The 27,840-nt window shown below is 41.6% G+C and overlaps 1 protein-coding gene across 2 annotated transcripts in view; it reads right to left on the bottom strand.

Moving 5' to 3' along the window:
• The window catches only part of LOC124253787 (F-box-like/WD repeat-containing protein TBL1XR1), a 70,698-nt gene that overhangs the window by 9,841 nt on the left and 33,017 nt on the right, over positions 1–27,840 (bottom strand). For both annotated transcript variants that reach the window (XM_046687634.1, XM_046687635.1), the window contains 7 exons: positions 26,317–26,449; positions 24,114–24,252; positions 23,690–23,753; positions 16,069–16,166; positions 14,038–14,098; positions 13,113–13,234; positions 1,118–1,192 (listed from right to left, as the gene is read on the bottom strand). In XM_046687634.1, coding sequence (XP_046543590.1) covers positions 1,118–1,192; positions 13,113–13,234; positions 14,038–14,098; positions 16,069–16,166; positions 23,690–23,753; positions 24,114–24,252; positions 26,317–26,449 — 692 coding nt within the window. The remainder of the gene's footprint in view (positions 1–1,117; positions 1,193–13,112; positions 13,235–14,037; positions 14,099–16,068; positions 16,167–23,689; positions 23,754–24,113; positions 24,253–26,316; positions 26,450–27,840) is intronic.

Below are 27,840 nucleotides of genomic sequence, written 5' to 3'. Positions count from 1 at the left end.
ACAGTCAGTGCTGGATAAGTATTGACTCCCACCACAAGCAGTGGGTACTGGTTCAGTCGACACCAACTACACACAGTCAGTGCTGGATAAGTATTGACTCCCACCACAAGCAGTGGTACTGGTTCAGTCGACACCAACTACACACAGTCAGTGCTGGATAAGTGTTGACTCCCACCACAAGCAGTGGGTACTGGTTCAGTCGACACCAACTACACACAGTCAGTGCTGGATAAGTATTGACTCCCACCACAAGCAGTGGGTACTGGTTCAGTCGACACCCACAGTGGGTACACACACACAGCAGTGGGTACTGGTTCAGTCGACACCCACAACACACAGTCAGTGCTGGATAAGTATTGACTCCCACCACAAGCAGTGGGTACTGGTTCAGTCGACACCCACAATACACAGTCAGTGCTGGATAAGTATTGACTCCCACCACAAGCAGTGGGTACTGGTTCAGTCGACACCAACTACACACAGTCAGTGCTGGATAAGTATTGACTCCCACCACAAGCAGTGGGTACTTGTTCAGTCGACACCAACTACACACAGTCAGTGCTGGATAAGTATTGACTCCAACCACAAGCAGTGGGTACTGGTTCAGTCGACACCCACAACACACAGTCAGTGCTGGATAAGTATTGACTCCCACCACAAGCAGTGGGTACTGGTTCAGTCGACACCCACAATACACAGTCAGTGCTGGATAAGTATTGACTCCCACCACAAGCAGTGGGTACTGGTTCAGTCGACACCGACAACACACAGTCAGTGCTGGATAAGTATTGGATAAGTATTGACTCCAACCACAAGCAGTGGGTACTGGGTTCAGTCGACACCCACAACACACAGTCAGTGCTGGATAAGTATTGACTCCAACCACAAGCAGTGGGTACTGGTTCAGTCGACACCCACAACACACAGTCAGTGCTGGATAAGTATTGACTCCAACCACAAGCAGTGGGTACTGGGTTCAGTCGACACCAACTACACACAGTCAGTGCTGGATAAGTATTGACTCCCACCACAAGCAGTGGAGTGGAACTGCTGATGTAACAGCTATCTGAGTGACTGCAATCACAGCCTGCTACCAACATCGAAAACAAGTTCTCACTTTTAATGTCATATCATCTGAACAGGATGCCAGCAGCTGCCCTTGGGGGTCCCATTTGATTGCGTTCACCTCATTCTGAAACAACCAAACATGACAACATTAATCAAACTGAATTCTCACTCTTCATTCACTATAAACACTAGTAATGTCACGATTCACCGATTCATCGTTGAAAAATACGTTGGTGCCTTGATACCAAAAGTAGCGTCATGGATTTTTTCTGAAGCAGAGTTTTTATGTCTACTGTTGGGAAACATAGTATGTTTCCAGTTTACAATGAGGCTCAGGTGCTCAAAACGTTTGCAATACAAAACAAATCTTTGAAGGGCATATAGAAAAACAGTATGTGTCCAAGCCCATATTTCGTATACATGTATATACAGGAAGTACAAGTAACATGAACACACACACTGGACCCGTCATCACTCTCCCACCACGCTCAAGTTAAGAAAAAACAACTACTTGACCCCAGTCATAATGAAAGCCTGTAAGGTCTGTATCATGACAGAGAGCTTTGGGTGCATTTGCCAAGTTGAATTCTGAACGTCAAACTTATGACTAGGGATATTGTAAATATGAGAAAACATTTGATGTTTGTAGTTCATCTGCACTGAGACTTGCAAAGTCTGAAACTGCTACATTCTTGGGAGAATGAGCCAATGCCAGTTACGGCTTTACTTTACTGGCTAACTTTGTGTCAATGAGTTGACTGTCAACTGTGGAGCCTGAACAGTGACATTTTAAGTAGTGAGATTAAAGCAATAATAAAATTGTGAGAAGCTATTTCAACTTGTTTTGTTATGTGTAAGTTGTCTACATTGACAGTTGTTGCAATTATGTGCCCTTTGCTAAAATCTAAAGAGAATGAGCAAGTTACACTTTTACTTTATTGGTCAAATGTTTGCCCAAGAGTTCATTCACACAGCATTCTGTAATCGGCAAGGTACAGCGAATTATTAACTGTTTAAGTTGTGAAGGCAAGAATACCCCCCTGGCTTCTATTTGTTTTTCCTACCCCTTGTTAAATTGCCACTTTTGTTACCTTAATCAGGCCTGGACTAACAATCCCTGGCTTCCACTTGTCCATCTACCAATTAACTACTGGTTTCCATTGTTATCTCATAACAGTATGATGATATGTATCGTGAGGCACCTGTATTGTGACATCCCTAAACACTCTTCTATAACACCATCAGCTACATCCATGTTGGTATCAGCACTGGTACTCTGTACGGCTACCAAGTTGTCATCATCGGTGTTCAATGTGTCATTGAAGGAATGCAATAACATACATGGGCATATTGACACAGGGGGAGAGTTGTTACCATCAGAAAGTGAGTGAGTGAGAGCGTGAGAGAGAGAAAGAGAGAGAAGGGGGGAGAGAGAGAGAAAGTCAGTGAGTGATAATGATGAAACAGTCCACTTATACCACTAAAAAACAGCTTAACATACAAAGTATATTGTCATAACCATTCAAACATGATAAAAAATATTTTGTAACACCATCAGCTACATCCATGTTGGTATCAGCACTGGTACTCTGTACGGCTACCAAGTTGTCATCATCGGTGTTCAATGTGTCATTGAAGGAATGCAATAACCTACATGGGCATGATCGACAGAGGGGGAGAGTTACAAATGCTATCTGATAAAAACATGATATACATTCTCAGCAACACTACCATCAGTGAGTGAGTGAGTGAGTGAGTGAGTGAGTGAGTGAGTGAGAGTGATTCAAACATGACAAAATATTTTGAAACATTTTGAGAGAGAGAGAGAGAGAGAGAGAGAGAGAGAGAGAGAGAGAGAGAGAGAGAGAGAGAGAGAGAGAGAGAGTCCACTTATACCACTAAAAAACAGCATAACGTACAAAGTATATTGCCATAACCATTTAAAACCTGACAAAATATATATTTAACACCATCAGCTACATCCATGTTGGTATCAGCACTGGTACTCTGTACGGCTACCAAGTTGTCATCATCGGTGTTCAATGTGTCTTTGAAGGAATGTAACAAGAAGCCAAAGTCATCAATATCCCCCGCAATGATAAAATACTCTTCATGAATTTGTCAACTAGTTATGACTATGTCAAATGTTACATTGTTTCTCACATTGATCTAAAAAAAACATACCGGTAATATGTAAACTAATCATATACTAACATGCTTGTTTCAACAACAGACTGCCTGAGTGCTTCCACAGTTTGATGTACCTCAGTAATGTTGATACTGGATACTTCAGTGGTACTCTTGATTTATGTCATTAGGTTCTTGAATATCCACAAAGTAGAAGGAGAGTATTACAAGGTTTTAAAGTTCTGCTACGGAAAAGAGTACTTCCACCAATTTCAGTCAATGACAAACTTGTTGCTACGGAAATAGCAAAAAATATTTTCTTCAGAATTTCGACACAACCCAAAGAAACCTACATGGGCATATCAACACAGGGTCAGTTACAAATGCTCACTGCTACAACCATGATATACATTCTCAGCAACACTACCATCAGTGAGCGAGTGAGTGAGTGAGTGTGTGAGAGAGAGAGGGAGAGAGAGAGAGAGAGAGAGAGAGAGAGAGAGAGAGAGAGAGAGGGAGAGAGAGAGAATAAAAAAGGTAGGGAGGAGAGAATCAACAAACAGTCCACTTGTACCACTAAAAAACAGCATAACATACAAGGTATATTGTCATAACTATTCAAAACATATATGACAAAATATTTTGTGACACCATCAGCTACATCCATGTTGGTATCAGCACTGGTACTCTGTACGGCTACCAAGTTGTCATCATCGGTGTTCATGGTGTCATTAAAGAAATGCAATAAGCAATATGGGCATATCGACATAGAGTGAGTCACAAATATTAACTGCTAAAAGCAGGATATACTGCATTCCTAGAAAGTATTGAGAAAATATTTTTGTCTTAATACTGATAATAGAATTGTAAAATAGGTGTTACATTATGTAGTAAGGTACGCAATATGGGAAGCAACTCTTGTGGGTTCAAGAATGAACCTTACTACCTCAGGAGTTATCTCCCCTGGTGTAGCAGACGGCTTCCTTTGTTGACATGGCAGATCTGACAGCAGAAGAGAAAAGAAAGCTGGTTCCAGGTGATTTCGAAAGGGGTGTGACCAATGCAAAAGAGTTATTTGGTAGACATGACATTCCTCTGTCTTCAGTATACAGAGTTTGGTTTTACGTCGCTTTTAGCAATATTTCAGCAACATCATGGCAGGGGACACGAGAAATGGGCTTCACACATTGTACCCATATGGGGAATCGAACCAGGGTCTTCGGCGTGACGAGCGAACGCTTAGAACTTTAAAGAATATTTAGTCAGGAGTTGAGATGGAGCACAAGACAGGGGCAGGGAGGCCAAGGAAGTTCAGTACTAAGGATCGCCAGCAGATTGTGAGTAGGGGAAAATTGAGAAGCGTTGGCAATATCAGAAATGAGATGATTAATAGGTATGTAATGAAACTCTCAGACAAGAATTACAAAGACTTAACTAGGTGAAAAAGTGTGGAATTCCCTCACAATTAATGCTAGATGCACAAAAAGCAAGACGTTTAAACTGGTGTATGGCTCACGAAAATCAAGATGGCATAAGGTTTACTATTCTGATGACAGTTCTGTCTGGCTTTTTCCGAACTGGGTGAAAGATACAGTGAAACCTATCTACCAACACCCAAAACATAGCCCAAAATTTCACTTGCGGGGTGGGATATCATCAAGTAGAATGATATGGTTGTGTATTTTCAATGGACATTTGACGAGGGAACGATATGTTGACATCTTAAATGATCACTTCCTTCCAACCACCCGAACACTGTATGAAGATAATTGGATTTTCCAGCATGATAATGACCCAAAACACTGAGGGCTACATAAAACAGAAGTTGTCAGACAAAATTTTCAAGTTTTAGACTGGCCCAGATCTTAACCCTATTGAGAATGTGTGGGGACCAATGAAGGACAGACGAAACCAAAAAAGGACTTTTCACATAGTACTGAAATACACTTAAACTGTAAGAGAATCGTATCTCAACATATTCAATTAAGTGAAACGTCTATAGTTTATGTACATGTATTTGATATTTGCCGAAAGAACTCTCAATTTCTGGGAATACTATAGATAATAGATTCTCAGCAACACTACCATCAGTGAGTGAGTGAGATTTTATGTTGCTTTTGTGATGTTCCACTAACAACATGGCAGAAAAGACCAGATGAGGGCCTCACACATTGTACCCAGGCTCATTCATTATAACACATTCCAAATACCCTCCCTACAAACAGGATAAAATATGGAAAAGGCATAAAACTGTCCTGAACAAATTCCACAACAATAACAATCATGACAAAGTATTAAAACTCCACAACTTTGACATATAGAGCATACTGTGAAACTAGTGAAAAACCAGTTGACATGTAATATACTGTAAGGAGAGTTACCTGCCCCTAAAGTGTTGAGAACGTTTGTATTGGAGCAGAGACTAACATTCTAACATTTCTTAGTTCCTGCCAAGAACCTGCGCCTGGTTGCAAAACTAAGATGCATATAAAAGTAGGATATATATGCTATATCTTGCTATTGTGAGAAAATAACTGTGTGTATAGAGCACCAATTGGACTATTGTCACAGTCAAGGAGCATCCGACAAGTCACACTGAACAAAGAGAGTGAGTACTCATCCACAGTGGCTGGAACTGATGTGCATTTCAGATGTATTATCTGGAATTTGCATCGTTGGCATACAAAATACCAATGAAAAAGTTCACTTGTGTGTTTCATGTCACGTCACAGAGTCAGAGTGTGATTTAGAATTGTCTTCATGGCAAGGCTCATTAGCACATGAAATGTGGTTCAGTGGTGATGATACGCTTACTGTTGACATAATCTAACAGCTACTATTATGTTCGAATGACATCAATACGAATCCAGGCCCGCTTTCTCACAACAAAGTAAAAGATATCATCGTGAGTGAATTACATTGTGTGAAAGTCAAGCTCCAAGCTGAGATGACAGAGTGAAATATATAAACTCAAACAGTGAGCAACTCAACGCCACGGTGATGTTATTGTGTTCTGAATTTAGCGAAATGAAGCATAGCCACGATGTAATGTACAGAGCCATCGATGCCCTGTTATGTGACGCTGACACTATACACAACAGTTGTTCAAACATGGATGATGAGCTTTACAGACGTGAGGCTTTCAGTCGCCAACATCCTGATACAAGGTATTCCTGAAGGAGGTGAGGTAAAGTAGCATGTAAGGAATGAGTCTCGGAATATCAAGTGATTTGACATCGCGTCAGCTTGAACAACTTAGAGCTCACAAGGGAACTGGCAATTTTGGCTTCTTAAAAACATGGAAAGTTTTTAACGAAAGCCTGAAACTGAGCAGGTTAGGCGGCTGACTTTGTGTGTTGGCAATTAGGTTCCTGACTCTGAAGGTGTGGGTTCGAATCCCGAATGGGACTCAACCCAACAAAAGTACTAGAATCTGTACTTTAAGTGTAATCCTAAATATAACATATTTGTAATTGTATTTTGGGAATCATTCTTGAATTACCCAATATAGTCCAGAAGTTATACTGTCTGGTTACAAAAGTTGTTTACTGTATTTGGGGAATCATTTATAAAATTGGTTTTATTGATGCTATTAAAACATTATTTGATATACCTTACACTAATTTCTAGGGAAATGTGTGACAATTGATTGGTAGAATGAAACAATTTATAGTTATTTACAGCAACAATTGCCAGATTACCTGATACCTTTAAACAACTTTAGTCAACAGAGAATAGATACATGTATGGTAATACTATATATACTGTCATACCACACACAGATATATGTGAAATAACGTAATATCTCTCTAAGACAGGACTAAAAACACAATACACTTTCACACTAAGGCTGTTAGGATTCACTTGCATATTCGGTGAATCGAACCGTAGCCCTTCGTTAAGTCAATTCGCTATTCGTGGTCACCAGAACCGAATATTCTTTAAGGGAGTGTGTTTTACTTGAACCATTATGTCCTTTTTCAAAGTGAGATATGCAAGAATGGAATATGTACTAGCCTTCCAATAGCACAAGTCATGTGAGTTGGTCAAGGCAGCACATGGTACTGTCGATTATAACTATTATATACCAAATTTAAGTGTCAAGAGATCACTGGTTACTGCTGTGACAAATTAACACTGTCAACATGGGCGTCCATATTGTGCATCAATCACTAACTACAATAATGTATTCATGAATAATTATTCACATTCGTTACCCAATATTTGGGATACAAATCATATTCGCCACATAGTGTATTCATTGCAGCCCTATTTCATACCACTAAAAAACCCAGGGTAACAAACATAACATCTTTTCATGTCTAACCAAAACATAGCAAGATATTTTGTAACACCATCAGCTACATCCATGTTGGTATCAGCACTGGTACTCTGTACGGCTACCAAGTTGTCATCATCGGTGTTCAAGGTAAGTGCAAGTTGAAGGCCTGTACATCACAGTAACAAACACAAGCATATTGAGGACAAGAGTGAGGATTGCTTGACAGTGTAAGGATCCACACCAAAATGTCTCACAGTAATAGAATCAAGATGTCATTCATAAAGTATCTTGCCTTATTGTCACTCGCCAATTTCTTAAATGCCAATCAAACAGCCTGCCAAATTAATTTTAGCATATGGCGCCATAAAGGGTATTTTTTATTTCAAATAATTGGGACTTCATAAAGTTAGGAACAGATGAACCACATTTATTCCTAATAAAGCAACAGACATTATTATATAAAGATGTCCTGATATTTTCAAACATGTAGAGTAAAAGACCAAAGGAAACAACAAAATTGCACTTACCTAAATTATGTTATTGAAAGTGGAATGTGTCTCACATTATATATCCGTTTAAATTGTAAAAATTGTATCAACCAATTTGAATATTCATATCACCAAAATATCAATTATAAATTAGTAAAGCATTCCCTGTTTATTTTATTGGCAAATAGTAGCATAAAGTTGAGAATTTATGGATGTTAACTTTTTTTATTTTGAGAGAAAATAACGAAATATTTGCCAATCGTAATTTTATGTGTTTTGGCTGATGACATTTGATAGTTTTAACAAATCCAATGCAGGTGGTAATTTTATAATAATTCTTAAAATACTTCCCTCTTACACTTGACTGCCAGCTTCCCTGAAACTTGTTTCTGAGTCCATAGGTTTAGAATAAAAATATAATGCGTGTTGTCTTTCTTCCTTGTCAATCAAAACACAGTCTGCAGGAGTATCCTTACTTGAGGAAGTTTTTCTAGGGTACCTCAAAAGGCAGGTACTCTTGGCTTCCTGAGGGATGGATGTGTGGGCTTTATCTTCAAGTATTAGAGGTGTGGGGTCGGCCTCTGATATCCTTTCTGGATGGCTCTGAGGATCCACTGGTCAATTGTCCACATATGTTGGCAGATGACAGAAGGTAGCATGTTCCTGATGCCTGGGACAAATTATCAGTTGAGTCCCTGAATGTTGTTAATAAGGCCAACTCTCTTGTCAACTCAGCCTTTAGGTTGAAACCATAAAGTCATGCTTCCTGTGAATCCTCTATAAAGTGGTCCAGAGAGCCTGCAGCCTTATCTCTCCCATCCCTACCACAAATGGGAACAGCAAGTGCTGTCCATGCTCTGATGAAGTGATGGTGGCCGCTGGCGTCCTGGCCCATTACTTAGGCTCCATGCGTGATGTGACTTGGTTGGAGGTGTTGTGTCCTGATCCAAATGTCTATCTTGAGGCAAAATGAAGATCCTACATGATAGGCCTCTACCAAGGTCCCGAAACAGCTTTGTGGGAGTAGTATGCTGGGAGTAGTTATAAGTAAGCTCATCTGAGTCCCGACTCAAAGTCAGAAATCTTGCCAGCCACCAAAGCAAAGGAACCTTCACTGGGGGCCCAGTTTGCACCTTCAACATTTTCTTCTTCAGGTCATTCTTAATGACCAGTGTGTATTTTTCAAATGCAAAAAGCAAAGGAACATCTTCACACCATCTTAACAATCAGTGAATCACTATGAGGATCTTGAAGATTTCTGCAATAAGCACAATATTTAGTACTTGATGTGATTGCCAAAAGATTTACCCAAGATGAAAAATAGGAACTACCGTATATTACCATCTATAAGACGACCCCATGGATAAAACACCCCCAAACTTGACCCTTAAAATCAGCGTCAAAATGGTATGTTTCTTGCAAAAGTCGATCCCCCACAATGGGGTCCTAATCGCGGCAAACACAGACCACAGACAACTGGCAGTTACCAATAATTATAACTTTGGTCCACATTATTCAAAGAATTCACAATCATATATATTGCGTCTACTCACGGATCGAAACGAAGTGTAGTTAACAGAAAATGCATAATATATTTTGTTTCTCTAAATATCATATTTATTGTAGCAACAAACTGGCTTGCTTATTTTACCCCATTCAACAATCACGAACTGATTACCGCCTCGTTTTCCATTGACCGCTAGTTTACAGTAACATCGTTAAAAATGTGTGAATTTAAATGGCTTCCGTATTTAACCCCATTCCATGTGGGAACTAGTGGTGTTCCGATTAATTGAAATAATCGAAAATTGGTAGCAGTGACCAAACGACCAAGCAATCGATCACATTTTCTCATAATCGAACATAAAAGATTTTGGAACTACTGTTTTAGTCGTTGAAATACTTGACAATGGAACATATCTTAGAAGTTGTCAGGGCTTGAAAACGTGTTTAATTCTTACTCTTAGAATACTAACTTCACTAACTGAAAAGCCCCCCATGACTGAATATTTCTTGAATGAGTGAGTGAGTTTAGTTTTACGCCGCACTCAGCAATATTCCAGCTATATGGCGGCGGTCTGTAAATAATCGAGTCTGGACCAGACAATCCAGTGATCAACAGCATGAGCATCGATCTGCGCAATTGGGAACCGATGACATGTGTCAACCGGGAAACATGTGCACAGCTGATTGCCATTTCCAGCTCAGATACACATGGTAATCTTAATCCCTGCAAATAATACAATGCCCAGCAAAAACAACTTAGAACTTAAAAGGTAAAAAATCTTGTCTAGTGATGTTTAATTGCAAATTTGACGTCTCTACTGACAAAGTCGTCTTCTGTTGTTTGTTCACGCGAAGTGATACAATGTTTTCTTACCCCTGGAAAAAAGTTTGACGAATGCGTAACCCATGGATAAGACGACCCCCTTCTACAGACTGCCTTTTTTGGTCCTCAAAATTCAGCTTATAGACGGTAATATACGGTAGATAAACTTCAGAATTTACCAAGAAACAAGAAAACGTAAAAAAAACCAGTGTTTGCCACTAAAGTGGCAATGTCCCCCGCAACTAAAGAAGAATGAAATATTTATAACATATTTACTACTTTTTATTTTTAGGTCACATACAAGAAATCACTGGTGTCTGTATAATCATGAAGACATTGGGTACAACAGTTCATGAGATATCTCATTAACAAGAGTTTTTATAAGTGGTCAAAGTGCCGTGGTGACCTTGAAAATATGGTCAAATTCACCTGAATCAACTGGTGTCTGCGTAATTCCCCAGTGTAGGCTGTCACCCAATTTGAAGACATTGGGTACAATAGTTCATGAGATATCTCATTAACAAGAGTTTGATAAGTGGTCAAAGTGTTGTGATGACCTTGTGATCAAGGTCACCAAAATCAACTGGTGTCTGCCGGCGTAATCCCCCAGTGAAGGCTGTCACCAAATTTGATCACATTGGACACAACAGTTCATGAGATATTGCATCAACAAGCAGTTGACACTAAGGTGACATAATCCCCCGCCACATATTATCAAATCAAACTTAAAGAGTAATGAAAGTGAAGGTCGTAGTTTAAAATGAAGTGAAATGTCAACAGAAACATGACCAGTCAACCCCTCTTGACATTTTGCTCTGCTCTTAGCTGTTCAAACACACAAATATTTTCAAGACTCACTTTGACCTTGATTGACATGAATGTCATGGTGTATGAAATATGCAAAAAATAGTAATAGAGAAATTGCTAATCAAAAAAACATTCAATGAAGAAAATCCAGTGAACCCTTCTTGAGACATCTTGCTGACTGACAATCTTAACATACTGAAATCTTCAAAGTGTCGCTGTGACCTTGAAACGAAAGTGAAGGTCACCAAACTCGACTGGGCCCTGCACATTCCCTAGATGAAGTTTGGTGTCAAATATGAAGAAAATCAAGTGAACGGTTTTTGAGGTATCTTGCTGACAAACTTAACATGTAGGCTAACATGCTGAAATCTTCAAAGTGTTGTCGTGACCTTGAAAATTATAGGAAGATCACCAAAATCGTCTGGGCCCTGCATCTTCCATATGAAGCTTGGTGTCAAATATGAACAAGATCAAGAGAGTGGTTATTGAGATATCTCGCTGACAAGCTTAACATGCAGGTTAACATGCTGAAATCTTCAAAGTGTCGCTGTGACCTTGAAAATTTCGTGAAGGTCACCAAAATCAACTGGGCCCTGTGCCTTCCCTATATGAAGATTAATGATAAACATGAAGAAAATCCAGTGAATGGTTCTTGAGGTATCTTGCTGACAAGCATAACATGCAGACTAACATGCTGAAATCTTCAAAGTGTGGTCGTGACCTTGAAAAGGAAGGTCACCAAAATCAACTGGGCCCTGCGCCTTCCCTATATGAGGTGAGATGAGGTGAAATTGGGTTTATCGTTGTGCTTGAGAATATTTCACTCATATGACGACGTGCATGCGTGTGTATGTGCGGCTGCTTGTACTAGCCCAGACTTAAGCTGGTTTTATAGTGCTAGCCCACTGAGATACCATGCCGCAGTGAAGCATGAATATCCCACTCAGACACATTATACTGACTCCGAGCCGACCAGTCCTTGTTGTACCCATTAATGCCGAGCGCCAGGCAGGGACTAACAAGTACCATATTTTAACGTCTTTTGGTATGACGCGTTCGGGGATCGAACCCGCGACTTTCTGCTGTCCAGGCGAACGCTCTAACAAATACACCACGGAGGCGGTTGCCTTCCCTACATAAAGCTTGGTGTCAAATATGAAGAAAATCCAGTGAACGGTTCTTGGGATATCTCACTGACTGGTAAAATGTTAAAGTCCCCTGGTGACCTGGAAAAGAAGGTCAAGGTCACCAAAACTGACTGGGACCTTTCTTATACTGTGATGAACCTAGGTACCAAGTATGAAAAGAATCCAGTCAATGGTTCTTAAGATATTCCAATTCGTACGTACATACGTGCTGACGGAGTCTAATACTATATCCCCTGCTTTGCTCTAAACGCCCAGCGAGGGATTACAAGAGTTTGAAAAGTGGTCAAAGTGTCGCAGTGATCTTGAAGATAAGGTCAAGGTCACCAAAATTGAATGGTGTCTGCGTAATTCCCCAATGTAGGCTGTCACCAAATTTGAAGACATTGGGTACAACGGTTCATGAGATACTGCGTTAACAAGAATTGGGACGTACGTACGGACGCCGCTGAATACATAGTCCCCCGTTGCGGCAGGGGACAAAAACAAAAGAGAACAGAAAGAAACAAAAAAGAAGTGCTCATGTGTTCCAGAAGAAATTTTTTGAGATTCCCTAACACTTATGCAAGAGAAGATTACTCAAGTGGATTGCATTTTGGTCGACTACAAGGTTTCTAAAGTTTCAATTTTAATTCTAAATCTGAGGACTCAGAAAGAAGTTTCAGGAAGTCAGGCAATCAAGTGTTAGATGGACATATTCATAATAATATTTTATGTTACATTTAAAAAGCTGATAAGCATGCAGCACATAATTTACACAGTATACTCAGTATACAGTTATTAAAGAGCTATATCCGAGGTAGTGGCACACTGTAATAGGAGGTCCACAGTGGTTTTGAGGGGACTAAGGGACCTGGTGCACTCACTGTGTGTCCTTGGAATGTCTTGGTGGGTCTGTCAGAGCCAAGCCGACAGACATGAATGCACTGGTCTGTAGAACATGATGCGAAGCTGGTGTTGCTCTGCCAGTCTACATCTAATGCAGGAGCTGAAAGAACAAAGTTTTTGCTGGAAAGTAAACATACACATGTACAGATGGCAATTGCTCTCTTACAGATTTTCTATGCTGAAACAGTCTACTGAAAACTAACTATATTTTGAACTTTTGAACAGGGGTATCCATAATCAAATAAATGTCACAAACCTCACAGATCCCAGGACACAAACATGATGCTGTGAGGCAGTGATCATATCATGACAAAAGCATGTGAGATTTACTCTTTTCCTACAGGTAAATCAGTGTTAGGACCACTAACCTCCAGCTACTGCTCATAACTTTTAAGAAGTAAACTTGTATTTAGAAGAAAGATAACTGGATGACCTATCTGCTACATAGGATCTTCTGATCCACATCCACCTTGACAACAAGACCACACACATCCGTTTCATTTTAGATTATCAAAAGATAAACTTTAACATTTTGGGCTGTGTAAAGTATGAGTTGTCTCCCATGACTTGTGTGATACAGAGTTTCTTTACAACTATGTTTATACAGGACAGAACCACACATGTTCATATGCATCACAAAAAGCTTTTACCATTGTAGTATTGTTGATTTCTAGAGGCCAGGGTTTCAAAGAACTGATAAAATACATAGTGTGAATTTCAAGTCATTTTTTACATTCAAAGAGAAAACAAGATTGAGAGGTTTGTAGCAATAGCTGCCCCATTTAGACCCTATGATTACTGTACAAACACATACAGCAATGTCTCCATGGCTTCCATCCCCCACATGAAAGTGTGCAAACATAGAAACATACTCCGTTTAGACATGCTCATCCTTGTTCTTACCCGAGTGAAACGCAAACTGTTGAGTGCTGTTCCCTGAACTGGCATCCCAGATTATCGTTGTCTGAACAGAACAAAAAACATGTTAAAAAGGTCACATCACTATTCAACAGATACGTTTCACAGGAACAGCTTGATTAAACAGATATCCTCAGATTCTCAATATATTCTGTTACTTTGCTCAAGTCAAGTGTCCTTTAAGGGAATCTTGGTGATATGCAAGGCCTAAGTGTAACTCAAAAGGTATTTATATACTAATTATATGATGTTCCTACCTCCACACATTACCAACTACATGTTTCTCATCTACCTGCATTCCCTATTTGTCATGCCTGCCTTCACAAGCATGTATACTTCATACTACACAACACTTTCTTTCGGTGTTATGCCCACATCTACTGTACACAAAATATTCTTTGCCTGAAAACCAGAGTGTTCCAGATCTTAAAAACCTATTTTCGAGAAAATCAATCTTGAATTTTAGAACAACAATATTTTCAAAACTATCCGATCAAATTCTTTGGAAATTTGCACATACATGTGTTATATCAAAAAGACTTGCACATACTTAATGAAGTTCAGTTAAGAACTAGTTTAAGGCAGGACATTCAAGGAGTGAAGTGTGACGGTATAGGTGATACAAAGGGTGACACGAGAAGGTATAGGCCCTGCAAGTGGTGACACGAGAAGGTATAGGCCCTGCAAGGGGTGACATGAGAAGGTATAGGCCCAGCAAGAGCTGACATGAGAAGGTATAGGCCCTGCAAGTGGTGACATGAGAAGGTATAGGCCCAGCAAGAGCTGACACAAGAAGGTATAGGCCCTGCAAGTGGTGACACGAGAAGGTATAGGCCCTGCAAGGGGTGACATGAGAAGGTATAGGCCCAGCAAGTGGTGACATGAGAAGGTATAGGTCCTGCAAGTGGTGACATGAGAAGGTATAGGCCCAGCAAGAGCTGACATGAGAAGGTATAGGCCCTGCAAGTGGTGACACGAGAAGGTATAGGCCCTGCAAGTGGTGACATGAGAAGGTATAGGCCCTGCAAGAGCTGACATGAGAAGGTATAGGCCCTGCAAGTGGTGACATGAGAAGGTATAGGCCCTGCAAGTGGTGACATGAGAAGGTATAGGCCCTGCAAGTGGTGACATGAGAAGGTATAGGCCCAGCAAGAGCTGACATGAGAAGGTATAGGCCCTGCAAGTGGTGACATGAGAAGGTATAGGCCCAGCAAGAGCTGACATGAGAAGGTACATAGGCCCTGCAAGAGGTGACATGAGAAGGTATAGGCCCAGCAAGAGCTGACATGAGAAGGTATAGGCCCAGCAAGAGCTGACATGAGAAGGTATAGGCCCTGCAAGTGGTGACATGAGAAGGTATAGGCCCAGCAAGAGCTGACATGAGAAGGTATAGGCCCAGCAAGAGCTGACATGAGAAGGTATAGGCCCTGCAAGAGGGGTGACATGAGAAGGTATAGGCCCTGCAAGTGGTGACATGAGAAGGTATAGGCCCCTGCAAGGAGCTGACATGAGAAGGTATAGGCCCTGCAAGGGGTGACATGATAGGAAGGTATAGGCCCTGCAAGGGTGACATGAGAAGGTATAGGCCCTGCAAGTGGTGACATGAGAAGGTATAGGCCCTGCAAGGGATGACATGATAGGAAGGTATAGGCCCTGCAAGTGGTGACATGAGAAGGTATAGGCCCTGCAAGAGGTGACATGAGGAAGGTATAGGCCCTGCAAGAGGTGACATGATAGGAAGGTATAGGCCCTGCAAGGGGTGACATGACAGGAAGGTATAGGCCCTGCAAGGGGTGACATGAAAAGGTACAGGCCCTGCAAAGGCTGACATGAGAAGGCATTTGCATCATTAATAGTCCCCTTTCACAGGTATTTCAAGAATAAGCTCATTAATAGTCCCCTTAAACAGATAGACCTGGATTCAGCTAATTAATAGTCCCTTCAGATATCCAAGGATTTAACTCATTAACAGTAAAATGAAACAGGTATCACTGCATTAGGCCGGTTATCACTCACCTTATCTACACCTGCACTTAAAATGTAGTTCCCTCGCTTATTCCACTTGAGAGCGAAAATAGGTCCTTTATGCTGCCCTAATGTGTTTACTAAACGACCTGTAACACAACCAATTAACACTGACAAATCATGAAAACTTCTGATGTAACGGATGAATGAAAGCAAGGGGGGTAACTCTGCAAGTATTCCATATGGCCGACATGTGATTCAACAGGTATATCTAGAGTTAACTCCCATGTTCATTCACTCCGTTGAAGTTAGCAATGGGTAATGGTGGCAAAGAACGATTTGATATGCCATGGGTGGTGCTTACAATGTTGAATGATATATGTTATACGTGAGAAAATAAATATGAGGTTTGAAATCTGAGAGCACAACCCTGTCAGGAAATGGGTGTCTACCTTTCATGGTGGCCATAATATATTTTGACATTAAAAATATTTTCCGAACTGATGCAAGGGAAGTACGTTGCCAACTTTTCACTCGCTTATAGGAAGACTGGTAAATTTTGTGTGTTTCTCAAGACTATCTGCGCTACAGTTTGCCTGTGGTTAGAAACACTGTTTTTGCCCTAACCCACAACACTCAAAGGCCCCATTGTTAAATGAAAGTGTAATTTGTTTTTGTTAAACCATGTCACTCCATCACACTGTATCTCGTCAGATTGAACTGAAGTTCATAATACTGTATTCTAACAGCAGTTGGAAGTCAGGAATAACCCTCCACCATAAGCAGTGCTACTGAGTTGATATGTTCAGAGTCATTTGGAGTCAAGCGTAAGAATATTCTAGAGTGAGTGAGTGAGTCTAGTTTTACGCCACACTCTGCAATATTCCAGCTATATCGCGGCAGTCTGTAAATAAGAATATTCTAGAAGCAATTTAGACAAACTAAATGAGTAGGCATATGTAATTTTCATGACCACCTAAACAAGGTCATATTTTCGCCCAGGATATAATTTATACTTATCCTGAAGCTCATGTATTATTGCTTGTCTCTGATATCATATCCTTATAGCCAATGTACATTCACATCACTATATAGCCACTGGAATTATATTGCACAACGTTGAATAAAACTCTCCTTTTTTAGCATATAGATTGGTTTCCGAAGTTTCTATTTGGAAATCAAAAACAAAGACCATTTACAAAACCATAAACAATTTTTAGAAATGTAATTTTCTGAGTAAAATCACTTTTACTCACCACTCATGTTGTCTTGTCTCCTTCCTTTTGGCGTGGAAAATCTCCTTTTGGCGCCACTTCCAAAAAGCAGACGATCACTACTCACCACGAAGTTGTCTCACTCTCTTTGGCGGAATTGCAAGTCTTCCGACACTTAGATTTAGATTTGCTGGGAAATCCAAAGTGCCTAGCGGGGAGGTTGGGAGGGCTTACCTCATGAGTCAGGATAAGTATAAAATATCAATTTTACTCAGAAAATTACATATTTTTCCTTATCCTGACTCATGTATTATTGCTTGTAGAATCCTACGGATTTGGTGGTGGGTCAAGCCACTTCTGGATTCCAATTTGGTGATTTACGTCTTGCATACCCCCCTATGGGAACTTCCTGGTAGCACTTCAATTTACTGCTAGGCTCTGCTGCTGCTGTAACCCTTACTTCCAGCTTTCTCTGATGGGGGGACCACAATTGTCAACTTTCGGTCCTTGCTTCTGTTAACATTATATGTGGATTTTAGCAACTCCATCTCTTGATGCAAGCATCAAGTGGAGAAGCGATCCTTCTTATGTACGAGTACGTCCTTACAAGTACTGGGTCTTATCACTTATGCTAGTCTGTCTTAGACGTGCATATGGACTCTAAAGCTGTAACTCTCCTGAGTGTTGGCTTTTGCAAGTCATGTGATAAAAGGGCGAGACTTTGTCTCAGCGCCTCTGTGGAACTGTCAATTGTTGTGCTGCAACAAGGGGGCCGAAATGGTGAATGCCGGAGACGTCTTCAGTGGCGATGTCTCTCAGGTAGTGGTTGGCAAACACCATGTCCGATTTCCAGAAGCAGCCCTCCATTATCGTCGTGATAGAGCAGTTTCCATGTAGAGCGAGTGTTGACGCCAGAGCTCTAATTTCATGTGGATTGGAGGCTCTTGGAGGATCAAGTCCTGCTGCTTTGTAGGCCCGTAGAATGACAGTTCTCATCCATATTGATATTGTAGTGCGAGAGATCTCTGTCTGTGTCTCTGCCGATATAGGGATGAAAAGACGCTTGAATTTTCGTCTCCTGGTTCTAGACCTTTGTAGGTAGACTTTTAATGCTCTTACTGGGCACAAGGATAGGTCCTGTGTATCCTGTGGCCCAAGGACTGATGATAGTGCTGGGATGTGGAATTGTCTGTCCGGTTGACCTGGCAGTTGATTCTTTGCTATAAAGTCCCATCTCAGTCCCATATGCACGATGTTTCGATTTTCATCAAATCGTGTCCTTTCAAAGTCTAGAGCATGTATTTCCGACATCCTTGCTGCTGTTGCTAAGGCAATCAGGAACAGAGTTTTCTGTGTCAAGAACTCAAAAGATGTCCTATCTAATGGTTCATAAGCGTCACTGGTGAGATGCCGTAGAACTATGTTGAGGTCCCAAGCCGGAGCTTTAAATCTCTGTTGTTGGTCCTCCAGTTTAAAAGAGCGTAGTAAGGCCAGTAACTCTGGTACCTTAGTCAGTTTTACACTCGTCCTCATAGTGATAACTGAGCTCAATGCCACTAGGTATGTTGAGAGTGTTGACCCTTTTAACCGCTTCTTTGTTTTAGGTGACAAAGATAGTCCGCCACTTGAGGGTGTGTCGCTTTCATGGCTGTGAAGCCTGTTTTCAAAGCGTAGGTCTCAAAGCTTCGCCACTTGTCGCCGCATAAGTTGCGTGTTGACTTAATGTAAAGCTAGCGTGACAGCTTTAGCTGCCCTGGCGGAATATCCTCTCTTATTCAAGCACGCCTTGATACGGTCCATCCGTGTAGGCGAACACTTTGGGGTTGCCGTGTGCCTGCTTTGTATGTGGATGTACTAGCAAGTTCGGCCCACTCTGGTAGTTGCAGTTGAGGCCGTCCTAGTTCTTGTATGAGAATGGGGAACCATATTCTCGCTGGCCAGTAAGGCGCGATCAAAATCAGTTGCAGGTTCCTCGTCTGCATGATTTTCTGCAACACTTTAGGGTCCTTAGAGCTGGTGGAGCTGGTGGCAGGACGCCGTAAGCCGCTTAGTCCTTCCCTAAGAGATGCTTAGAGCATCTGTTGCCCATGCTCGTGGATCTGGTATTGGAGAGACGAATGTTACCAGTTGATTGTTGAATCTTGTGGCAAACAAGTCTATTAGTGGCGCTCCTATCTCTTGTATGATCTGTTTGAAGATTTCTGGATGTAGCATCCATTCTGTTGGGGATGGCTGAATTGGACGAGATAGTGCGTCTGCTATCACATTCTTGGCTCCTGGAATGTGGCATGCTTTTATGTGGATGTTCAGATTGTCTGTTATGCTGAACAGATGAAAGCAAAGGTTCAGAAGGTTCGCCGACCTTGTTGATCCTTGTTTGTTTATGTAGAACGCCACTGTGGAGTTGTCCGTGTGTACCGTTAGATGAGCATTCTTTAGAATGCTGGTCCAGTGGGGTATGGCGTTTATCACTGCTTTCATTTCTAGCATGTTGATATGCAGATCTTTCTCTTGTAACGTCCATTTCACAGCTGACACTTCGTTGTCGAGGTGTGCTCCCCATCCTTGGAGAGATGCGTCCACATAGAGATGCGTTTTGCACTCCGGCTCTGCTAAGTAGGTGCCTCCTCTGAGTCCACCATAGTAGATATGGTTTTAGTCTGTCCGGGAGTCCGGATCGTCCAGATGTGCAATTACGAAGACCTGTAGTGGGCGTAGTTGTAATCTCCCTCTGCGCGTCATATCCTGTGCTGATGTGAGGAGACCCGACAGACTCTGCCACTGTCGGAGTGGCCACGGAGAGAGTAGAGCTTGTGATACCATCTGTTGTATCTTTAGCCAACGGTCCTCTGGTACTGTTATGCGTTTTTTTGTTGTGATGAGTCGAATTGCTAGGAACTGCAGGTCCTGTGTAGGCTCTAGTTCCGACTTGAGGACTGAGTAGACTCTGCCAACTTCGTAGTAATAACGGAGAGAGCAGTGCTTGAGATACAATGGCTTGTATCTAGATCCAACGATCGTGAAACCCTTGCCATGTCCGTAAGGGAAACGAAGCAATGTCCGACTCTGTGACTGCCATCGTTGTGAAGTCTATATAAAGTAGACTGGCTGCCGTAACCAAAAGTCCGTCAAACGTATGTTGCTGCAATTCGCCTGATGAACCGTCTTTAATGCTGACAGGGAAGGTGTCTAACCCCGTGAAGACAGCCGAATCACGTAGTTCCCGTCTAACTGGACTGTAATTGAGGCCTTCCTCCCACGTTGAAAGGTTGTTGTCACTTGTAAACAATTCCCTGACATCTGAACTACGTCCGACTTCTGCGCAGGGCGCGTTGTCTCATGGACCAATCAAAATGAAGCATTTTGATTCCTTTAGCTTCCCGCGATGTGACGCACCGTGTAGCAGAAAAAAAGGTCCTTGTAGAATCTTGTGCAGTCGTTGATATCTCATCAACACTCGGTCTTGTCCGTAGCCTTCTGGAGTTATACGAGTGACCACGTGTATAGAGGGTTTCATGGTAAACGCGCGAAAGATTTCACCGCGTAATACCGATGTAGGTAGGCTGTTTTCCTGGCTGCTGTGACTGTTACTTCAGACCTGAAGATAAGGCAGTCGTCCTTTTATACAGATGATCAGCTGAATTCTACACCTCCTCAGCGCTGCCACTTGTAGACTGCATTCATCGATCTCAATGAAGCGTCGTAAAATACCCTCTTTGTGTTGAAACACACAGGTTCTTGTAGAGTTGATGCTCAACTTTGTTGTAAGTTCTACAAAGGGAGTCATTGATGATTTTGTAGTTTACATCAATCTCTGGAGCCTTTATGCAGGGTCCCATGTAAAGTAGCAGGAATTCCCAAGCTTGGACGTTGGGAATATGTTGACTTTGTAACTTCATAGCCTTAGCAAGGCTGTGCTGAACCACGCCAATGTGAATACCTGAAGATCTGTACGCAAGTGAAGATCTCTATTTGGACATGAGTCCCGTTATTATCTTCTGATGTAGATATATCTATCTAAAATTTCTCAACGATGTGAATCCTGTCCTGGATTCAATCTGAAGATCTGCGCTGGTGATGAATTCGGACAAGAGTACAAGAGTACCCCTCTTGAACTTCGACATGTATCCCTCTGTCTTTGCGCAGGCGAAGATCTCTTCCTCCATGCTGAAGAGTTCCTTCGTATAGGCTCAGAACGAAGATCAAGGTCTGAGGGTGAAGTGGGATGGTCCAAAGACGTCTATATTAATCGTCGAAACTGCAGAGCATGACTGTCAAGTGCGTGATCCTTCACACATTTCTTCATGCCGATTACCTCCCGCAGCTTCGTCCTTTAGGCTTGCACGAACCGTCCATTAGGTCCGTCATTTGCTGCATAAAAATACACGACTGCAGATGTAGTGACGCATCTGAGAGTGTTGCAGCTTTTTGCGTTGAACTGTGGGATATTTGGAGACTTGAACTTTGTTGCCTTCCTGAAGGCTGCGTCAAGGTCCTCAGGTACGTCCGAGACCGGGTCAGTTGGAGGTAGGGTGATTGTGACTACATCATCGTCCTTCATTAGGTACGTGAATGCTTCATTCTTTTGTTTAGATGCTAGGTCCAGTCCATTAGCCATCCAATATTTTATTTCTCAGTCCGAAAATATGATTCCGCCATCGTCCTCTGTATCATGTCCAGTTGGATATGATCGTTGAGTATCCTCCCTGCATGGAGATCTGCATGGCAATCTGTGTGGAGATGCGTACGTAGAACTATGTGTAGTTCTAAGAGGAGATCTGTATGGCAACCCGCGCGGAGGTGAGCCGCCTACGCGTCCGGGTTGCCTTCGCGAAGGCAATATATTCCTATGTGGTAAATCCCGTGACGACCTGCATGGTGATGGTGACATTCTTGATGATCTATCTGACGACCTTCGCGCAGGTGAGAGATTTTTTATTGAGGGTCTGAGTCCTGAGACGTCTCTCTGTATCTTCTTGGAGGTGTAAGCCTCTCTGTGATGTAGGTAGCCTGCGCGAAGGCTCTTCATTAGCTTCATCATCATGACCATCTATTTTGGTTGGATGAATGTCCCTTCCTTCGCGCAGGTTCGTTGACGTCGTGCAGGGTAGGTCTGCTCTTAGTCCTAGAGCTAGAACCTCTTATAGATATCTCAGATGAACCACCGGTGCGGGGTCCTTCGTGCAGCACTGGTCCTGACTTGAGCATGAGAGGCGACTGCCTGACCATCATGCAAGGTCCTTTCCTGCGCGAAGCGCTTCTCCATCAGGTCCATCATCTGTTGGGAGAATTGCTGCATGAAGGTCCCGGGGTTGAATGTCTGCGACAACTGTAGATATGACGCATCTGAGAGGGTAGCGATATGGTCTAGGGATCGCTGTACCTCATGGGTCCCTGCTGCCAGTGTAGAAGGTAACTCAGACTGTGCTGACGTTACCGTTGCTGAGGCCTGCGTCTTCTTCTTATGCAGTATCTCTGGGATGAGGATAGGCTCTTCTACGTACAAGCCTATTTCTTCCATCGGGACGATCTCAGCAGAGAAGGTCCTTGTAGTCTGTGAAGAGCTCCCAGTAGAGGTGTAAGGGTGTAAGGCTTCTTCTGCGACGAAGATGGCCTGTTCTTCTTCGTATGGGTTGAGGAGTTGTCCGACGTAGAAGATCTTATCTTCGACGTAATGGCGGACTTCATCCCACACTGACATCTTCTGAAGACGCCCCTCGGCAGGTCACTGGATGGAAGTATGTCGTCTGACAACGACAGACAGCTCTTAAGGGACTCAGCCGGTTTAGCCATGACTTGTAACAGCCGCCTGGATTTATCCTTAGCACGTTTCTAAGTACAGAGAAATAATAATTATTAAATTCAATTTTTGTTAATTGCTGACATAATTTACAGCGAGAGCTGGAAGTACATATTGTGGTGCAACTGGGGCACAATAAATGCGGGTCTGCAGCAGAGAACCTAAACCTACAATGAAAACAGGTTTTCATGAAATGTAAACAAACTGAACAATCACGTGAAACCGTGAATAAACAGTCAAATTTGCTAATAAATTTCAAACCATATTGTAGAAGGATACATCCTGAAACCTTATAAAGGTAACTTATAGGGAAATAACTAAGTTAGCAAAGGATATAGTGCCGTGTTGGAGACACAGGTGCTCTCCCAACCGTCCACCAGGGCGAAGAAGGAGAGAGTGAGGAGTGGGAAGACGGGTGGCTCTGTTTCCCGCCAAAACGGAGAGGGAGACAACTCGTGGTGAGTAGTGATTTTACGTCTGCTTTTTGGAAGGGAGCTTCAAAAAGGAGATACAAGTGTTCCACTGACGTTCGCGGAAGGAAGGAGACAAGCAATAATACATGAGTCAGGATAAGGAAAAATTATGCGTCATAATGTTTCCCTTCCTAGAAATTACTATTAGATTTTCACAAATCAAAGTGTCTCCATTGCCAACTTACCGTCTGTACTCCATATTCTCGCATAACCATCATATGACCCTGTAGCCAGTAATGTACCATCACACTGAAACATCAACAAATACATAAGTAATGTATCCACACAAACAAACAATCATCTATTCAATATTGAAACATTGAAATAAGTCATGTGGTTTTGGGAGAAAATGACTTCCCCATGGGACTTTCTTTCTTAGTTCAGTGTCCTTTTCAACAACACAAATAAGCATAAGTTTTCTTTGTATACATAGTGACTCAAATTTAACCAGAAGTCTCCAATTCATACACAAAATCATAGACCTTTTTCCCTGTTTGTGACAGAGAGAGCAGTTTACCCCTTGTGAGTAAGACCAAGAGTTGTTTCCCTTTGTGACTAATACAGAGTAGCAGCACATGTTGACAGCCTGTTGTCGGAAGCCATACTAACATTCCAGTCCAGAGACGTGACATCCTTATTACTGGGGACTTCAGTCCCCCCTTTCTGTATACAGTGTCTCAGCACCAGCTGGTTGGCGTTGCTGCTGTTGTCGTTCATGTTCCAGATGCGAGCTGTCGAGTCACCAGACCTGCACACATCACAATATATTTCACACTCTTCAAAAGCACTCTCAAAATACTGACTAAAACAGCACTACCATGTATGTTTTGAATGTAACACACTATATTTCGATTACATATTCATCGTAAAGTACAGATCCTTGTACTTTTGTTGGGTTGAGTCCCATCTGGGATTTGAATCCACACTCTCCCAGTCAGGCACCCAATATTGCGAGCATACAGAGTCAGCCACTGCGGCTTCCACAAAAATGGAAGTTAGACAACCAGTACTTTGTGTACCCCCCTGATGATAAGTGTAACTTGATATGTCTCCCATGGCTGAAAGCTATGAATACACAATGACACTTAGGAAGTGGTCACAAGTAACACATTATATTTGGGATTACACTCTGTGTGAAGTTCCAGGTTAGAATTGGTCTTCAGCAACCCATGTTTGTCGTAAGAGGATTAACAGGATTGGGTGGTCAGGCTCGCTGACGTGGTTGACACGCCATTGCATCCCAACTGCGTAGATTGCTAATCATGCAATTGATGACTGGATTGTCTGGTCCAGACTGGATTATTAACAGCCAGCTGCCATATACAGTCAACTCTCATTAATCCGACACTTGTGGTTGCAGAGAAATATGTCGGATTAACGGAAATGTCGGATTACTGAAAATGTCGGATTAATGTATTTGTGTGAAAATATCAATGTTCACTAAATGTCATGATCGTCATACTGTTGCATGCATATCAGAAATGGTAGATCTAGTTATCTTCATCGTACGTAAAAATATTCACAGAAATAAAAAATACTAACAATACATACTTGTTATCATTTATTAACAGTCATAGATGGCATAACATACATATATAATCACGTAGTTTAACAGTTTCATATCTATTTCATGACCACATTGGCACAAAACTCACGCTTGTTTTACCGCGATATCAGCTGCCATTATGACCGGATGTTGAATATGTTACAGTTTCCATACAACTAATTCCATAATAACATGTGGACGTCTAATGTACAATCAGGCGTTTATCATAACATATATAATTTATAACTTGAAAAAGTCTTTGATGGCCATTAACATCAAACACGTCTAAGTGGTGTGTCAGAAATGTTTGCAAAGTGTTCAACGATGTTTTGGCCTCAGATAGCTTGAAGCATTGGAATCAGTCGTAGAGACGCTCAACCACTAAGCAGACTGCTTCAGGAGGTCAGATACGGTTGATCGTCCAATCTTCACATCAAATTTCTGCTCAGCAAAAGTGATGACTTCTTGTTGTGTTGTCTGGGGTTTGTCTTTCTTCAAAAGGAGATTTCTTTCTTGATCAATGGCGTAACTTCTACAAGGGGTCGCTTAGCAGGTGGTGAACATCTTGCGATGAAAACTCATTTCGGTTGTAAACATTTTATACAGCTCGCTCTACTGTTATTTCTTGATTAAATCGTCTCAATTAATTATCCTGTGTTCCTAATTAACAAGTGTGATGTTCACTGACGTCGGTGTCAAGCAGCCAGTAAGGCAAACGCTAATTACCACTCACGTGTGATTGTTTGTATACGGTCGGATCATCGGACCGGCTGCGTTGATTGTCGGATAAACGAATGTTTTTACAATGTATTTACAATAATCAGTTGCTAGATTGGTGTGTCGGAGTCGGAATGCGAGAATGTCGGATTAACGAGAGTAATTATCACTGTTTTAAATGGTTCCCTAATTTTTTGTCGGATTAACGTGATTGTCGGATTAATGAGTGTCGGATTAACCAGAGCTGACTGTAGCTGGAATACTGCCGAGTGCTGCCTGCAACAACACCCCAACCAAGTGACCCAAATCACCAGGCGATTTGGTGCCTGACTCTGAGAGTGGATTTCAATTCCGGATCGGACTCAACCCAACTTTACTGAGAACATGTGCTACATTTGACCACTTTCTAAATGGCAGTGTGTATTCAAACATTGTGAATGTAACAAAAGAGTTTCTTTTCACTTCAATTACCACTGACCAGTGATCAAAGTAGGGATATATCTGAATAACTGCGTTTTTTTCATTAGTCAGTTGCATCAGTCAACTTACCCTGAAGCCAAGAGATCATTGGTTGGGTTCCAGGCACAGATGAATACCTCAGACTCATGGCCGCGAAGCACTGTGGCCCGGTTGCCAGGGATCTCCACAGCTCCATCAACCTCCATTGTGTCTGTGTGGTTTGCTGAAAACAGATTGAAGTGAATCAGTTGCAGAAATTAACCGTCTATCCAAGCCGTCCATTTAGCATTATGTTTTTTTTAAAAAAAACATTAGGACACTCTCACAAACTTCTGTTTTCTGATTAGATGATGACAAAACGTTGCATTATTTTGCTGAATGATGTCACTGATTTCGTACTGTTTTTCAGTTTTCTGTATGTCAATGATTAAATTAAGAGATGATTGCGGACATTGTGCATCAATTTCTAAGGACTGGCTTCAATATGTTTGAGGTTAAGGAGTTATAAATGTAAAAAATGGCATGCACTCTTTCGAAAAGTTCTCAAATAAGCTTTACACAGTACACTTGTCACAATAATACCTCCATAATGAAGCAGTTTCTTCACACAAAATCAAAGTCTCTCGGGGCTACCAATAGAATCACTTTTCTTAAACACAGTGTACCCTCAGTTGTTGACTCAGTGTCTTGCATGTAGTTTTCTAGAAGATTCACAATACATCATTTGTCTGTTCGTAAAGCCTGCAACGTTTTTGTTTGGCAGGATTGGTTCCAATAATCAATCAAGTAGGGTTGGGTACCATGAAAATTTCAGTACCACGGTATACCAAGGTTTCTGTTCAAGTACCACGGTATTTACTGTGGTATACCATGCTGCAGTAACTGCGAATCTGATTGTTTAATGATTTTGATTGAACTGGACCATGAAGTAATGTCATTACTATAATAAATAAGTACGACTTATACCAAAGTGTTTTAGACTTTATCGTTTTATTTTGTGACTTTGTCATATCAGTTGTATAAATTTGACGTGCCATCGCCCTTGCACTTTACTTGAACAGTCCAAAGCTTGCAAACAGCAATATGCCCATCTATTTTGCCGATAGATCTCCTTTGAGTACAAAATTCTGCCATATATTGGCTCTTGCGTTCTTATTTGGCACAAGTTCGTGGTCAGTGTCTGCCAATTTTTAACCTAGCAATTTGTAGCAACATGCTTCGTTAAACTATTCACATATTAAACATCATCTGGATAATTGGCCTTTTGACCACACATGCACCGTTAGCGCAGTACTTTTCGCTCGAGTAATTTCTGCATTCAATCTACATTGGATAGCAGCATTTTAAAGAAACCATATAAAGCAAAACTAGGGCGATCACAAATTTTGCTAACAAATATCTTTGTGAAGAGAAAGTAGTAGAACCCAGTTTTCTGCAACCTTCGGTTATTTCCCTATAACAGTGGGTTTCTGCTCACAAACAGGAGACAACAGCTGGAAACACCTCTGCGTCTGCCTCTTTATTTGTATGTTTCTTTGATGTTAGGAATTGCTTCAAAGCTCTGAACAGCAATAATATTACATTAGCCTTGGCAGAAGTTTTGTTGGATACAAA

Source organism: Haliotis rubra, unplaced genomic scaffold (assembly GCF_003918875.1).
Source record: "Haliotis rubra isolate DU_JTF1 unplaced genomic scaffold, ASM391887v1 Scf551, whole genome shotgun sequence".
NCBI lineage: Eukaryota > Metazoa > Mollusca > Gastropoda > Lepetellida > Haliotidae > Haliotis > Haliotis rubra.
Note: the sequence above shows the minus strand (reverse complement) of the source record. Positions and strands in the feature narration are given on the sequence as shown.